The sequence below is a fragment of the Apus apus genome, chromosome 23 (genome assembly GCF_020740795.1).
Source record: "Apus apus isolate bApuApu2 chromosome 23, bApuApu2.pri.cur, whole genome shotgun sequence".
Classification (NCBI taxonomy): Eukaryota; Metazoa; Chordata; class Aves; order Apodiformes; family Apodidae; genus Apus; species Apus apus.
The window spans coordinates 4,952,683-4,969,400 of NC_067304.1; the positions used below are offsets into that span (position 1 = coordinate 4,952,683).

The following is a 16,718-nucleotide window of genomic DNA, read 5'->3' on the forward strand; positions in this document are numbered from 1 at the left end:
GGTTTGCTTTGCTCCAAAGGAAAGGGCTGAACAGCTGCCGTGTTGCCTAATCTCTGAAACAGCTAAAGCCTTTCTCTTCTGATTTCAGAATGTAACACAAGCAGTAGAAGAGGAGAAACATGAGCCTCCGACCGTCCAGGAGATCAAACAGAAAATTGAAAAATACAATGCAAGAGTTACCAACTGCCTGCTGATGAAGCTGGTACGTACTGGGCTCCGTTTAGGTAAGGCACGGAGAGGCTGGTGCTGGTTCCTCTGGGCTGTGAGCAGAGCTGGACTGTAGGAAGGCACCTCCCACCAAGAGGCCTTGTGGCTGTTGAGGTGTTCTTGTCTTCTGACACCAAGGGGGATCTCTTGGAAGGCTCCTGCCTGACATGTGTGGATGGACTTGACAGAGCCAGGCTTGTCTCTTGATCTTTGCATTTTCGCAGAGCTGGGGGGAGTGAGGGACCTCCTGTGAGACAGGCTGACCTTCAGTGATGGGTTAGTACATGGAGGTGTGAGAATCCTGCAAGCAGGGAATTAAAGGTGAGGAATATGGCTGGAAGGTCCTGCTGAACATAGAGGCTGGAGACCTTCCCTGGGGTTTCAGAGCCTCACTTAGTTGCAAACACAAATGAAGTGTAATGGCTTCCACAGCTGACTTGGAGCAGTGTTGGTTTTAATTGAGATGTGATGGCACAGACATGGGGAGGGGATGAGTCACTAGTGAGAGGAAGGGACAGGAGCAAGTCAGTTGTGACTAACCTGAAATTACTGGTTACTTTTATATGATTAATAAGAAACCCTCCAACTCCAGGTGGTACCGAGGGATGGAAAGTCCTGCAGTCACCCCGTGGGCTGCAGCACTGCGGACCAGAAAGCCCCTGGTAGTGGGAGGAAGGTCTGGCAAGACTCCCCACAGCCTGATCCCCCTCTCCTTTGCTCTAGAATGATGATGGGACCTACACGGGGTTCATTAAAGTGCATTTGAAGCTGCGTCGTCCCGTGACGGTCCCGGCCGGGATCCGGCCACAGTCCATCTACGATGCCCTCAAGGAGGTGAACCTGGCCAGCATGACGGACAAGAGGACCTCCTTCTACCTGCCCCTGGATGCCATCAAGCAGCTCCACATCAGCAGCACGACCACAGTGAGCGAGGTGATCCAGGGGCTCCTGAAGAAATTCATGGTGGTGGATAATCCCCAGAAGTTTGCACTTTTTAAGGAGACGCGGAAGGACGGGCAAGGTGAGTCCCTGCCCTCGGGCCCCCCAGCTTTCCTGCAGCTCCTCGGTTTGTTATGGTTTTGTGTAGCAGAAACATCATCCAAGAATTTTCCTAGGACTTGCTGGTCCTAAATGTCAGTTGAATAAATGGTCTGACCTCCACTAGAGCTGCTTAAGCTCCTGGGGAATTCCTGGTTTTCAGAAGGGGGCTGAAGTCCCCTAAGACCTAATGGGAATCACGATGGATCTCTGATTAGAGACTCAGCTGTTGCCAATATGATCCTGAGCAGCACAAACTGCTTCTTACTTGCTCCAATTGACCTCCTGAGCCTTCCTTTGCCCTGGCAGCCACGGGCTGACTGTGGGTGTCTGCTGTCCCCTTGCAGTGCTCCTCCAGAAGCTCCCCCTCACCGAGTACCCCCTGTACCTCCGGCTGCTGGCGGGTCCCGACACGGACGTGCTCAGTTTCGTGCTGAAGGAGAACGAAACCGGGGAAGTTGAGGTGTGTTGGTGGCTCTTTCCCTCTGTTTTCCTGTGGATGTTTTCAGCTTTGCAGAGCTGGGAGGTGTGTGGAAGTGGTGCCACCAAGCAAGGCTGCTTCCCTCTGCTGGGGGCTGGGTTTACCATACAAGGTTTTCTCCAGACATGCATGATCAGCTCAGTGGACTGCTTGAATCAAGTGCTGTGACTGCTCCTCTAGTATGTGGGTTGTTTTTTTTTTTAAATCTAAACAAGCTGTGAAGATGCTGAGGCCAGTTTTGATGGCCAAACCATAATCTGTTTACAGAACCAAGCAATGCCATCCCAGAGTTAATCCTCCATAATTAGATTAGCTAAACATGGTTATAACTAATCGGCTAATTTCAGTAGGAGCCAGGGACACTCAGGGAATAAGTTATCAGTCAGTTTTTGGGTGCAGTCATGCTCCCCACCAGGATGAAGGTTTATTTCAATTCCTTAGGGAGGTTTGGAATCTCTTGCAGCTTTAATTCACCTGAGTAAAGATAATTTCTATTAAATCCACAGTTTCAGGGGCTCAGGACTGGGCTGGTCCTTCATGCCACAGCCCGTTATCCCATCTCTCATGACATGATGCTGGGAGATTAAGCCACCTGGAGATCAGATACATGTTTAGATGTCTTTTATTGCTCCTTTTCACAGTTTCAGGGGGAAAAAAACAACACAAAAGCAATAAGGTGAACGGTGTGTGCTCACTTTCCCTGTTTCTGCTGTTTCTGCAGTGGGATGCGTTCTCCATCCCAGAGCTACAGAACTTCCTGATGATCCTGGACAAAGAAGAAAAGGAAAAAATCCAGCAAGTGCAAAGGAAGTATGAGAAGTTTAAACAGAGACTGCAGCAGACCTTGAAAGAAGCCAGAGGCAAGCCTGGATAGCTCTGCAGGGAGCACTGGACATCAGACTAAGCTAGATACTATTTTTAAAATGAAAAGACACCTCTCAGGACACCTTATAGTGGTCCCTGTCCCTCTTCCTCCTTCCATTTAAGACTGGCTCATAGCACCCATGAAATGAACACGCAGCATTTACTTCTTCTGAAACCTCTTATGCCAGGACCAGAGCCAGTCAAAGAATGGGAAGCCTGGTGTAAAACTGCCCCTCAACACACCAAACAGCTGCTGGTTCTCTTTTCAGCTGCACGGTCCGATGGAGAAGCTTCATGGAAAATGCTCAGTGTTCAGCTTAATAGGAACATCCACTGGCTGACGTGTTGAGCAGGGTCACACTTGCTGTTCATGCTCCTCCCAGCAACTGGCTTGTTCTTGTTGGGAGGCTCCCTGCATGTGGACAGGTCCTCATTTCATAAGTGGAGCAGAGGAAGCAGCAGATGGAGCAGAGGACGTTGTTGCACTAAACCATGTGGGTGTTGCAGCTGCAATCAAAGTCTGACAGACTTGTTCAGGGCTGAGATAGTCAGGGAGATGTAAAGGTGTGATACCAAGGCAGCTGCAACACCCAAACAGTCTGCTAAGAAGTATTATTGGGACTTGGTAATATTAATTCCAGGAAAAGTAATCATTTTTATTCCAATTAATTTCCAGTTTTTAAAACAGATGTGAATTAAAGCAAACACCCCTGATGCTTAGCTAAGCCAGGCAGTGTTTTACCAGCTTCCTGCTCTGTAGGATTTGGAACCTGTGTTGTCACAAATTCTGTTTGAAAAATGTAAAGACAATGGTTGGGGCAGGAGCCGAGGGCTCGATACTCAACATTCAGCAATACTTACCCAACAGAATAACCCAGGAAAGCTCAAAACCCCTTTCACAAATCAGACTGATTTTGAGCTATGAACAGGTCTGGCACTGAGGGAGAGGAGCTCCTGCCAGGGCATGGATGTGGCACCAGAAGCATGGGCTGCTGGTGTGGAGGAGCCTGAGCAGCAGGAGCAAGGGCAGTGTTGGCCTTGGATGCTTTCCTCCCACTACCCTCATCCCGTGTTTGCTCTGCCTAACCCTCCTTGTGCTGCTCTCCCACCACCCCCTGTGCCACCCTGTCCCTCTCACGTTCTCCTTCCCTCCCTGCTCAGTTGGTGCTCTGCCTGCACGTCCAGCAAAGTTACCAGCTTTTGCTCTCTACGTGGAGCCAGGAGAGGAGAGCAAGTCTCTCTCTCTCCTCCTCTCTCAGGGCTCCCACTGTCTCCAGTGGGTGCACTGTGCATTCTTCAGAACAAATCCTTGAGCTGGAGCACCAGGTACTGCCATAGCTCCAACTCACTGCCATGCAGCGATTGCTGAGGGGCAGGGCAGCTCCAGGGCTGCCATCCTGAAGAGCATTGTCCCACATTTACTCTTGGTGCTTTGTACCTAGCACGCTGTACAGCCAGGCTCAGTCTTCCCTCTGCTGACACAAGACACCACAACAAAGCATAAGGAGAAAATGGAACATGAATCCTGGCTGGATTGCCATGGAGGGTGGGAAGGGGGTTCCTATTGAGCTGGTGAACAAGTGTCCCTTGGAGCTTGCTGTGACCCCACCTGCACCCAGCGGGAAGGAGGCAACAGTTATTGGGTGATACCACAGACAAAATGTGCAAGAGTCTAAAATTTACCTCAGTGCCTTTTTTTTTCCCCTAGAGTGTGAAGACTTTGCGTTTGAGCTAAGGAGGAGGTTGGAAGGGGCTTTTGTCCAGAGGCCTTGTCAGTCCTGCCCCGTTTACCTGAAGTACTGGTGTGAGGAGGCTGCTTTTGTCTGTAGAGGGACTAGGAACTGTTTTGCTTCTTTGAGGGTGATTGCTTGGGATTTATTTCCCCCCGCCTCCAGATTTATCCTTGAGTCTGTTTGTTTATGCATCGTTACGAGAGTAACTGCATCAGTACAGCCCCTTGGTTGGTATCAGTGCCACTTGCTCCAGGTCTTGTTCCAGCTCCCAGTTTAGCCAGTGGTGTAGGAGGGTTTGCTCAGAGGCTCTGGCACACCATGCAGGACGTGTACTGTACTCAACACCCAGGTGACCTTCAACAACGTGGCAACAGCCCAAACTGAGCAGCAGTTTTCATGCTCTGGGGCCGTTTGTCCATTTACAAGAATACTTACTACTTCATGATGCTTGTGAAGTGTTTTAACCAACATTTACCTAGTGCTCCGAGTCGTGAAAGCATTTATAAATACTTCTGTTCAGCTAAGAGAGAACCCTGCAAAAACTGCCATCAGTTCTGAGAAGTAAGATCCAGATGCTTGGTTTTAAATCCCTTCTCTTTCTGGCTAAGACCTGTAAAGGTTTCTTTTTTTGTTGTTGTTTTCCACTGGAGTCCTGGTGACTGTCTCCTTCTCCCCCTGCACCCCAGCATGTCTTGGACAGTTGGTAGGAGGCATGGCTTCTTATGCAATGACTGTGAATGCTGCTCAAAAACCTCCTGCAAAGGGGAGGGCTGTTTCTTTTGGGTATTTAATTGGTTGTTTTTTTCAAAATACAGGGGCATTTGAGGAATTACTAGGTCTTGAAACTCCACTTCTCAACAGCCAGTTGAGCCGTGTCTAGGACAGGAGAATTGCCCCCTTTCTTAAATGCAAAACACTGTTGGCAGTGCCTTTGGTTAGAATGTTGTCTTGCCTAGTTTGTGTGAGTTTATTTTTCATGTCCATTGTAAAACATGTAAAATAACGTGTATAGAATGGAATAGCAAAGCTTCTATGGCAAAGTGAAATGCATTTTTGCAATGCTGTAATTTATTTTTACTACTCCCTAGTAATCCTATGGCATTTTTAAAAAATGTCTCACTTCCAGCTTTTTTTGAAGGTTCTGAAACTACTTGTTCATATGCAGACAGTGTAAAAGACCACGATAATAAAACTGTCAGTAAAGAAATCTCTTCAAGTTATTTTTCTGGCGCCCTCCTATGGAATTTTCATGTATTAAGTCTAGAGGGAGATAGAGAAGTCCTTCCTAGAAGTGAATTTAAAATTCTTAACCTTACTGTAAAGTTTAAGCCTCAGTTAAAAAGGTGCAGGACATCTACCCCTGCAGAACCTGACCAAAGTGTTCCATTCGTCTGAATGTTTTAGCTGGATTTGACAGACCTGCTACTCATGTCTAGCTGTGATAAATTGCAGTTAATGGCACAGATGAAAATGTATTTCTATGTAAAAATAATACAAACCATAAAACCCCCAGCTAATAGAGTTCATTCTAAGTGCTGAAATGTCTGATATTAATACCTGGAAATGTTTAAAAGGATACAATCTAAAACCAAAGGGGTTTTACACAATCTGTGGCACAACACACTGGCCTGTTCCAGGACAATGTGTTAGAATGTGCTTTGGGTACATCTTAGTGGAGGTTCTGCCCATGCCTTTGGTAAAAGATGCAAAGCAAGAGTGTTAAACTAGCTGAAAGTCTCTGCAGCCAGAAAACCTGGGAACCATTAGAAATAGACAAGAAAAGGATGATGTTTGTGGTTTTATTCAGCTTTTTATGAAAAATGAACAGCTGGCACAATCTTACTATTATTTGGGTAAATCCTAGACCTTGTAAACATCCAGGAGTCATTTTTGGATGAACAGGGCCTGTACATTATCTTAGATTAGTTGGCAGGACACTTCTATAAATAAGGAGATCTGAGTCATTCTCAAGGTAGATTTTTCTCCTACTTCTTCCGACCGAGCTTTGGAGCCTTCTCAAGGCCCTGGATGTATTTCCGAGGTAGCTGATACTCTTCTGCAACACAACAAGAGTTCAGGTAAATATCCAGAGCTCAAGAATTAAAACCTGTCTCTTCCTGTAACCAGTGTCAGCCCAGTTCCAGACTCGACTTACCTAGCAGCATCTTGGCCAGGTGATGGATTTGGTTGCCTTGGATCTGGACCTGAACTCTGTCTTTTGCTCCTGGTACTGGGGTGACAGTGGCACTGGCTTGTACTTTTTGTTGCAGAGTGTTGGCCACACACTCTGGGTCTAGACCATACAGCTCAAGGTTCTTGATAATTGTCACCTGCAGGTTTTAATGATTATTGCAGAGATTCCTGCTGTAGATATTAGCAAGTCGTGGCCCTTTCACCCCAGAGAAACGAGCTGCCAGAGCTGTGCTCAGAATCTGGGCTTCTGCTCAAACCTCCTAATTTTAGTTCTCCTTTTACCTTCTTATTTGATGACCTCTGGGCTACGGTTACATCGATGGGCTCAATGTTTCCTTTCCTCACAACAGGTTCTTGTCCAAAAAATGTCACCTGGTGCAAGGGCTGCAGTCGCTCAAGGCACCTGAAGAAAGGAGGTAAGTCAGTTAACCTGCCCAGCACAGCAAGGCTGATGTTAACTGGGCTTCCCCACTGCAGCCTCTCACAGGGTTTTGAGATTGCACAAAAGCCCAGATTCTATACGTGAGAAGGATCTGTATCTTAAGAAGGTAATGCCTGATGATTTCATGCAAAGATTTGGGTCCTAGGTGTTATTTAAAGAAAGGGACTGACTAAAAAGGCAGTTGATCTACTGACTCACAGAAATTACAGCTTGGATTGTTACTGGTAAAATGTTATTAATTAGCTTTTAGAGAGGAAAACCTTTAATTTTGTCTTAAGCTATTATTCAGTTGTATTGTTCACAGATCAGTGAAGCAACTTCAGTTTAAAATTCAGCACTAACTGTGTTGCTGTCCCATGAGGAACTTGGCTCCAGGAGCAAAGGAAGCTGCTGGAGGTGCCTCAGAAGCACGGGGGGATGGAGAAGCTGAAGGTAAGTGAGACATGGGGACATTGAAGCAAAATTTTTCAGTAGATGGAAACAATACTCGTGTCAGATAAGCCTCTTGGATCTAAAATGTGGGTTTAGGTTATAGATGCAGAAGTTGGGCTGCACCTGAAGAGCAGGATGACTCCTTCCCATTGCCTGGAGAGGGCAGGGTCACCATCTGCTGCACAGGATGGCTGCAGAAACAGCTACACAGACCATGCACAGAAACAGGCACTGTTTGTTTAGCATTATTTCCCTGGTTAAGTGATTAGCAGGTAAACGAAAGAACCCCCAGGACAGTTAGTGCTAGATGCTTGTTAAATGGTGAAGAACAACACCACAATGGTGGTGTAACCTCCTACTGGTACTTCAGTAGCTCCAATCACATGTGGCTTTGAGTTGCAGTAAATCTGTAACACTGAACACTGGAAAGCAGGTCACCTGCTGAAGAGCTCATCCCACTTGAGGTTTGAGACTTCATCTTGCTCTGATTTATCCAACAGGCAGTCACACAGAATGGCATTCACCTTCACAAAGCTGCAGAACAAAACCAGCCATTAGAAATAAACAAGTTCACTTCTTTCCTCTAACTTCAGCACCTCCTGTGGAAGCAGGGCAGGACAACTTCCATGTCCACTTACTTTTTGTTTGTTTCATCAACCAGCTCATTCATCTTCACGTAGTTCATGATGATGTTTCTCACCTCACTGCTGGAGAGGATGCTGCCTTTTCTAAAGAGAAAGAAATCTTTTAAATTTATTACTTCCAGTGGCCAGCTGTTGGCTTCTGTCACTGAGAGGGAAGACAGCAGCTACCCTGACTACATTTGGTAACAACAGCTCAGTACTGAAATACATCAGCCAGGGAGTGATTTCTTGTTACATCTCAACTGCTCTACAACAGGTAAAAGGCAAGTGAATTCTTTAAATTACCTGGGCACCCTCTTTTCAGTAAACCATACTGGGGGTGGAGAGAATATGCTTTATCCAAGGGCAAATTAAGACAATTTGACAGCTGAGCCATCACCTCCTTAGCTGTGGGAGAAGTGATGTGAGCACCTGCTGAATGAGGCTGTCCCAGCTTTCTTCCCTTGGGGAAGCAATGTCTATATTCTTGATTCCCAGCACCTTCCCTGGGAAGGGAAGCATGGCAGGGCCCTCCCCATGAGGTCTAACCAAATGGCAGCATCACAGGCTGGTTAGTCTCTCTCTTCATGTAACTATGGTTTTGCTGTACTTTTCTAGTGCTTACTTGTGTCCAGATTCCTGGAAGAGTGGGATCATTTTTGTTGAGACCCCATAAAGTGGGATTATTTCAGGAGCATGGTACACTTGCTCTCTCTCTTCACTCTTGCTGTCTTGGGCAGCAGAGGCTGGAGAAAATCCTTCAGGTACTGCAAATGCTTTAACACTGAAATGAGAATGTTGGTGTGGGTGAAAAGGATTGAAACTTGTCACTTCCATTTCACTGAGAAATGAAAACCTAGCAGAGTTGCACAAAGAGCTTTCTGGTTTATTGCACAGTGCAGCTCCCAGATGCATTATTTGAACACACTGCATAGATACACACAAATATGCACCTTAACTCAGGGGATATTAAACACTTTTCGTTCTGAGTAGAGCCTTAAATGATGGGGGAGGAAAGTAAATCTCTCCAGCTGTTCTAAGCATATTTGACTCTTGTAATTAGGGACAACTTCCCTAATTCCAAGGAAATCTATCCCATTCCATAGAATCACTAGAATTAATTTTTTTGAAAACCCAACTGCTCTCTCCACAAATATACATTTAAAAGCTGAAATGATTATTTGGTGGTCACTGATAAAGGTTCTGAAAGAGAGGAGCTGAAGTCTTATTTCAGTGTCCAGAGCTGCAGATTCTATGCTTGCAGGTCAGAGAATTGACAGACTGAGTTGGAGTGTGCCTGTTTCCTAATGATAAGGCCAAGTTTAATGAGAGAAAAGTTAATGGAAAAAGTCAAAGTAATTCTGCTTCTTTCCAAATGCAGAAGAGAAGATCTGCTTCTAACTACAGAAATACTCTGCACTCCATTAGTTGCCAAGGAGATGTGATATAAATGGAAGCCTCAGGCCTGCTGGGAAATGGCAAGAGAGAGCTAATGTGCTGACATGCAGAAGGAACAAGTAGGATGTTCTTGATCTGGGTAACTACTAATCCTTAGAAGGAGACTAGAAACACCAACGTAGAGGAATCCAGCATCCAAACTGGAAGCCAGAAATTTGTGGTTGTGATGCTGCAATCAGTGGCGATGAATTGAATCCTCCTTAACATTTTCAAAGCTGTTTCTCTGGAAAACTGGTCCACCCACTGCAAGAGTAGAGCCAGATGCAGCTTTCAGATCATTTACCAGCCCCTTCTGAGCTGAAGCTCCATGGATGAATGCACGGCCAGGAGAAGACAGGTGGAAGCCACCACACTGACATCAAACTTTAAGCATGCTCAGTGCCATGGAGTGAAGGAGGAAGAATATGGTTTACTTGGAAGAACATGAACCTCCCCCCCAGTGTATTGAGATGAGGAAACAAGAGGTGCTACAGCTCCTCAGAACAAGAATTCACACAGAATACAGGTAACAGAGCCAGAAGTAGCAGCATCTGCTCCCTTCTTTCAGAGATTAGCAAATCTTTTAAAGGCTACAAAATTCTACATACTCAGGATGTTTCCAGTCCACTTCCACGATGCTCTCCACACCTTTGTTCAGCTCCTTCACTTGGATGATCTTCTGGTGCTGCATCCATTGCAGGAATTTAGAGAACTGAAGGAAGCAACAACCAGAAATTTGGAGTCAAGCATTTTATATTCCTGCTCATGTGTTTCTGACTGCCCCAAAGTTACTTGCTAAATCAGGAAAACTTAAAAAAATAACCCCTCATCTTTGCTTCTCCAAAACATCAATTGCTAAGGAGCACTGAGTGCTGTAAAACAGAGTAAGCAACTGTTGCTCTTGTAGGTCTGCAAACTGTTTGCTCTTTGACTTTTTTAACCAAATCACAGTACAGCCACAAGGACTGCTGTGAGATCTCTGGCATGCACTTTGTCTTTGCCTGCAGGGACAATATAATCTCCTTTCTCTCTTTTTGTTTGTCTGTTTGTTACTAACACTTGAACAATTTTGACTTCAAACATTTTCTCTTCTTCCATTTGTTATTTAAATCAATCTAAAGACAGACAGAAAAATCTCACCTTCTTATAGCTTGATTTCTTTATGTCCAGCTGCTGTCCAGCAGGGCTGTAAAGAGATTTTTAAGAAGTTCTTTATTTCAAAGTCACCTTTCATATCTTCTTAAATCTTGCTACTTATGCTAGAAGGTTCTTAACAGTGGAAAAATGAATCAAACAGAGAAAGAATTGCTTCAAACAAGCTCATAAATAGAACATGATGAATGAAACTAATGCTGATGTTCCTGTGGGTAGGCTGTCTAAGTGACTAAGCACTCTTGAAATAAATGTCAGCCAACTCAACTTAGCTACCAAGTGTGTGTCCTGGTCTGGACAATCCTTACATCAAAGTGTTTGATGTAAGAAGTGAGCGTGATCTTAGATATCCTTCAACCGACACTGAAATTTACTTCTGAGTCAAAAACTTTATCCTCCACAGTTTTAAATCCAAAAACCCAGCATGCAAATGCAAAGAGAAGCTTCTTACCACATACCAGCATGAGAACATGTGGCTGCGGAGAAACGTGCTGGTGAGCAGAGGGAGATCTGACTTCCTGACTTTGCATTTTAAGGCATGAAAAAAGCACTGATTAAATAATGCATCCATTTGCTCTGCAGGGGGAAAAAAAGGACAAGGAAGCCATGAGTAGTCTGCCTTTGAGAAAAGAGGGCTGGGTTCTTTCAGACTGTCCTTCAGCTCACACAGACTGCCTCTGCCCCACCCTGGCAGGGATCAGTCCCCCATGCCCACTGATCTAGAACCCAAGGGGTATTAATTTTGTGTGCAAAACTACCTTGTGGAGTCCTGCTGTTTTCTGCTTCCTGCTGAGCCTCTGGGTTGGCACCTTCAGCTGTATCTGCAGCTCTGTGCTCATTGAGATCCTCCCTTCCCATGAGCACTGCACAACTGTCTGGCTCCTTCAGGCTCAGATCCCCAAGGTCCAGGTGCTGTGCTGGGTCAGTGAGGCTGGCGACAGGCTCTTTCCCCACCAGCTCTTCCTCCTCTCCAGCAGTTTCCTTTTCAGCAGCATCTGTTACCAAGGGAGCTAAGGTAGGAGGACAAGATTTGTCACCATATTCCCTACAGAGGAAGAAAAAGCATAACATAGCTTTCTGTTTACTGTTCTGAAACCCACAGGACAATGAACAAATGTCACCCTGATAAGAGACATTGGCAGCTGGGTGGATCTTCTTCCACATTCTCAAAACTATAAAATTTATTTTTAACTCCTCTCCTTCCATAAGGTCTGCTTCTTCCATGAGTTTTAATGGAAAACTGAGCAGACTAGTTGAATCCCAGTGCAGAGCAACTGATTTATTTGGTTGAGACTGGCACAGCTGACTGATTTCAATGATGCAAAGTTCACTTTGAATAGAACAAGAAGGTGTTATAAAACCAGAGTAACATGGATGTTCTAGCTTCATTGCTATAATTACACTCAGGTTGAAGGAACTGAACCAAGTAATTTATATATATCCAATATGTATATAATGGGTAGATGTCAGGACAGACATCTGCTGCTGTGAAAAAAAAGTGTGGTCATCAAAACCATGTAGCTGAAACATTAATAATGGTCATATTTAGACTGGAACCAAGTAACAGGGGCACAGATTTTTATTTTAGTAAGCATATGAGACAGGTTTTACCAAATGCTTGGCAATATACCCACCAGAGGTGATCCAGGTAAGTATGTAACACAGCAAAGCCCTTCCCTTTCATTCCAGCAGCCAGCATCTCTGCAGTGGACATGGTGGCAACTGCAACTGCTACTGGAGCTCTGGGAAAAGAAGAGAGGATTGCAGCAGGACAACAAAAAACTCTGCACTACTTGGGCTAAGGCAGAGGCATCGTGATACACTGGATTTCTTTTATGATGTCCTTATTTCCTCAAAACCCCCCAGAGCCTTCCTGCAAAAAAAAAACCAGCTTCATTTCACTTTGTTTCTAAGAAAAAACAGGAATAATGACTCTTTGTACCTGTTTCCCAAGAGGGTGACAGCACAGAGTGTGCCTCGCTCGACTTGAGGAAAGCCAGAAGGTGGCACTACAACTCCTGGCAGCATCAGGTCTGAAAAAAGAATGAAGCTAGTCCATTTCTGAATGAAAGACTCAGACACTACCTCCTCCGCCCCCATCCCTCCTGTTACTCAGCAAAAACACGAGCCTGTTACTTGCTGAGCACATGCCAGCTCAACCGTGATTCTCTGTTCCTCCTCGTATGGCAGCACTTCTTGCTCCCACCCTGTGGAGTAAGGGATCCACTTCACCAGGGTGCTGGGCACATCCCACTACACTGCAGAGGAGCTAAGCATGCTCAGCCCTGTGGGCTGTCAGGCCTGAAGGGAGGCCTGTTTTTAACAGCAAGGTAGGAGCTCCCAGCCAAACAGGGTTACTATTAATTAAGGACATGGAAAAAGAAAGGAACAAGGAGATGGCTTGAACTATGTATTTCCTCTTCCCTGTCCCAAGGGCAGGTTATCCCAGCAGCTCTCCCTGAAGAGAGAACTGCCTAAAATTTGCCACGACTGACCCAGCCCTCCAGATCTGACCTAACAGCTGCACTCAGCTGTGAACTCTCCTCAGCATGAGGCAGCAGCCTTAACCACCCATTCCTAACCTGGAGAGCAGCACCTCCTGGTGTGCTTCCTTCTGCCTTCCATACCTGGGGTGAACAGACTGGCATGGGAGGGAAGAACAGTTTTCCATGCTGAACCTCCAGCATCACATCATCACCAAACTACATCAAGAGCATCTGCTCTCCCTCACAGCAGCTGTATCTAGAACTTGCAGTCCCATGGACTGACCTGTGCTCCACTGTTTGGTTTTGAAGGCCTCCCACTTTTTTCTCAGCATCATAGATTTAATGTGGATGCTGAAGAAGCCAACAATATTCTTCCTCCCCTTCGCTGTCACGACTGCTTTAAGCAAATCTAGAATGAACTCTGCAATTGCAGCAAAGGCTCCACATCTCTGAGGTCAGAAATCACATCAAGACCTCGAGGTGACAAGGTAAGCAGCACAGGTGTATTCTGTAAATGACAATAGGTATTGGAATTCATGGCACAGATATCACCAATAGCACTGCCTGGCTTCCCCTCTTTGAACACTCCCTAAATCTGCTCCCTCCCTCCCTCTGCAGCAGTAGACAGTCTCATGCCTTTTCTCTTCTCTCTGAGATGTGGCTCTCCCTCTGCCTTTGTTGGCCATTGTCTGGTGGCCAGCTCCTTATCTTCGGATCCTTCCCAGAGGTAGCCTGGTTGCCATGGGAGATGAATGACCTGCAGTCCTCTTTCATCAATGTCCTTCCCCTATTAGCAAGACCTTTCTTCCTCAGAAACTAGGTCACTCCAAGCAGCAAGGCTTGCTCAGATGTCTATCACATCCAAGTACTCTAATTTTCCCAAAAGCAAACAAAGTAAACAGAGGGACTTTAGTTCTACTTTAGATACTGTGCAATGGAAAAGAGACATCTCTTCCCACACCTACACTTCCATTTACAGACCAAGGCTGAAGTGGCTGCAATTTAATCTTTTTCTGGTTGAGCAGTTCTGCAATTTAAAAGGACCCAATTCTCCTGAGTCTGAACTGCATCCAAAGCAGGTTCCAGAAAACAGACTCCATTCTTGTTAGTCTTGATCTGTAAGTAGGCAGCAGAGCCAGTAACCCAGGAAATCAAATCCAACCTCACCTGTACCATCCACAATTTACTTGACAGTGATTAAAACTGTAGCTTCCAATACAAATTCACTTCTTACCCATAGGATAAGCTAGTTCACCTGTGACTTGACAGGAAGCAGGATGGCAGCAAAGAACTCAGCTGCTCAAGGGAAGTTATAAGAGAGACCAACGACCCAGGTAGTTTTGTGTCTCACTTCAGAGTAGCTGAGAAATCTGAGACTCCCACACAGAAGAGGTTCCTGCATTTAAATAGCTTAACCTACCTTGTTTTGGTCACACACTATTTTACAGCTAATTTATTTCCTGTTTTGGAGGTCACCATGAACTACTTTGTGGGCACTTAAGTCTTTATGCCTTTTTTTTGTTTCAGGTACATTTTTTACCACTGGGAAAGAGAAGATGAAAAAAGCCCTGCAGGTAACTCCTTTATGCAATGCAATATAACCAGGTCCTAGTCCTCTTACCTGCTCCTCCTGCCAGTTTCTGGAGCACTGGGGGCCATGTTGAAAATGCAGGGAGAAGATCAGGGTAAACCCACAGCGTGTACACTGTCCCAAAACAGAACCAAATTTAAAGATGCATCATTAAAAACTCCTCCAGCTGTTGCTTCTGCCCATCTTTAAGAATAAGCAGCACAATACCAACCACAGCTAAACACTCTCCTGGTACTTGGGTAATCAGGAAATCTGAAGTCAGAACAATCCTACGTTAGATGTGGTGGAGAAAAATAAGCTGCTAGTTAATTCCACCATCTGTGCATTGTTGTAAAGGATATTAATATGTGTTTACATCATTTTCCTTACACCAAGGACGGTCTGAGCTAAAATACTGCTCCAACAAGGGAGAACTGCTGGGGGAGGGAAAAAGAAAAGCACAGGATATCTCAGCAATTCATTGACTAATTCCAGATCTGCCTGGAAGTGGACAGCACCCTTCTAGGCATTACACCTTGCAGTGGCCAGAAGAGAAAAAAGGGGGCAAGATATTAAATTAGGACTTAAAAGACTTTTTCCTGGGTTTTCACTTCTGAACACCTCACTTCCCTTTTTGCAGCAAAAATCCAGAATCCACTGATTTTTGCAAAGATGTTGGTAGAATATGATTACATGTACCAATATACTCAGAGAATAAGTACTTAAGGCAGACACAAGGAAATCTTTTAGGGAAAGGCTGGTGCCTAGGAAGTAAAGAGGAGGATTATTCCAGTCCCCATACCTGTTGGATACAGAGCTTTCTCAATTTCAAACAGTATTGGGTTCCTGTTATTCACGTAAACAGTGACAGCCTCCCCTTTGTGAGAGTATATTTTGATGACATTAAGCTCTTCCTTGTTTGGAATAAACTCAGTCAATTGTTCAGCACTAAGGTCAGGAAAAGCTGCTGCAACATCAGTTCGTAGTTTTCTCCTGCAATGATAAAATCACAAATGTGTTACTCGGCTGCCAAAATAATCCCTAGATCAGTAGTTACTATTTTGTTGGCTGACCAGGGGATTCCCACTTTCTCACAGCTAATGTGAAGCATTCGTGGCCGTGTTTATAAGACAGCTGCATGCTGGAAAAACACTGGGAAAGAGCCAATATGCTTAGACTCTTCCTTAAACACCTGCTCAGAGCTGCTGTTGCTGTTTGGTCTCTGCTGGGCAGCGGTTTCGTTGCAGCTCTGAGCACGGGGAGCGGGCCCAGCCCGACTCCCGCAGCTCCGGCAGGGCTGCAGCCACATTTCCCTCTCCACCCGGCTTCAGCCGGTATTTAACACATCGTGATGGGCACCGGGGGGGGTTTGTGTGGTCGTTCACCGAAGCGTCGGGTCAATCCCGAAGAGCGGCAGCTCCGCCCGGCCGGACACCAGAGCCCTGAGGAGCCGGCCGGGCCTCCGCGCAGTTCACTTCGCTGCGGTGGGATGAGGGCAGCGTTTCGCGCTCAGCGCGGCCGCTGGGGTTTATGGCACGAGGGACAAGCAGCCGCAGCTCACGGCCCGTGGCCCTGAGCGGCCGCTGGCACCGAGCCCGGCACCGAGCCCGGCACCGACCCGCCAGGCCCGGGGCCCGCCGCCGGGCCCAGCCCGCGCCGCTCTCCTCAGCGCGGCCTCCGGGCCTCCCCCCTGGGCGCGGCGGCCCCGGCACTCACCGCTCGGAGCCCCGGACGGCGGCCCCGGCACTCACCGCTCGGAGCCCCGGACGGCGGAGCTGGCTCTCACCCGGAACGCCCTGCCGAACATGGCGGCTCCCTCAGGCCGCGCCGCCCGCCATGGCCCGGCCCGCCCCGCGCTCCCCCCGCCCCCGGGGCGCCTCGGCCGCCTCCGCGCCGGGGGGGCGATCGCCGCGAGACCTCCCGGCCCGCGGGGGCTGCGGGTTTTCCTCTCCCAACGGAGCCTTTTCCCTCCGTGCTTCGTTCTGTCAGGGGTCTCTGGGGGGGGGGGGCGGGGGGACGGGACACCGGGAGGCTCGCCGGGTGGGGGAGACGGTCAAGAA

At 46.8% G+C, this 16,718-nt stretch overlaps 2 protein-coding genes across 4 annotated transcripts in view; one reads left to right on the forward strand and one right to left on the reverse strand.

The window, feature by feature from the left end:
• The window catches only part of RASSF5 (Ras association domain family member 5), a 28,387-nt gene extending 22,857 nt beyond the window's left edge, over positions 1–5,530 (forward strand). For all 3 annotated transcript variants that reach the window (XM_051639034.1, XM_051639033.1, XM_051639036.1), the window contains 4 exons: positions 89–202; positions 931–1,228; positions 1,593–1,708; positions 2,448–5,530. In XM_051639034.1, coding sequence (XP_051494994.1) covers positions 89–202; positions 931–1,228; positions 1,593–1,708; positions 2,448–2,600 — 681 coding nt within the window. In that variant the 3' untranslated portion in view covers positions 2,601–5,530. The remainder of the gene's footprint in view (positions 1–88; positions 203–930; positions 1,229–1,592; positions 1,709–2,447) is intronic.
• A 578-nt stretch (positions 5,531–6,108) lies between these two features.
• Positions 6,109–16,639, reverse strand: EIF2D (eukaryotic translation initiation factor 2D). The gene is made up of 15 exons (XM_051639011.1): positions 16,410–16,639; positions 15,461–15,651; positions 14,710–14,793; positions 12,545–12,635; positions 12,237–12,344; positions 11,361–11,647; positions 11,061–11,178; positions 10,591–10,636; positions 10,059–10,162; positions 8,639–8,797; positions 8,029–8,118; positions 7,829–7,924; positions 6,799–6,919; positions 6,479–6,653; positions 6,109–6,379 (listed from the first exon to the last, which is right to left on the reverse strand). The coding sequence occupies exons 1-15, from the start codon at positions 16,463–16,465 to the stop codon at positions 6,309–6,311; spliced, it is 1,797 nt and encodes a 598-aa protein (XP_051494971.1). The 5' UTR covers positions 16,466–16,639; the 3' UTR covers positions 6,109–6,308.
• Between the last annotated feature and the right edge of the window lie 79 nt (positions 16,640–16,718).

What these genes read in the sequence shown, in the direction of transcription:
- EIF2D (XM_051639011.1), bottom strand. Translation starts at nt 16,465, where the DNA reads ATGTTCGGCAGGGCGTTCCGGGTGAGAGCCAGCTCCGCCGTCCGGGGC. An exon ending in TTCCAGGAATCTGGACACAA is followed by an intron (nt 8,119 to 8,638) that starts GTAAGCACTAGA and finishes CTTTCTCTTTAG; the next exon opens with AAAAGGCAGCATCCTCTCCA. An exon ending in AGAGGTCATCAAATAAGAAG is followed by an intron (nt 6,654 to 6,798) that starts GTAAAAGGAGAA and finishes TAAAACCTGCAG; the next exon opens with GTGACAATTATCAAGAACCT.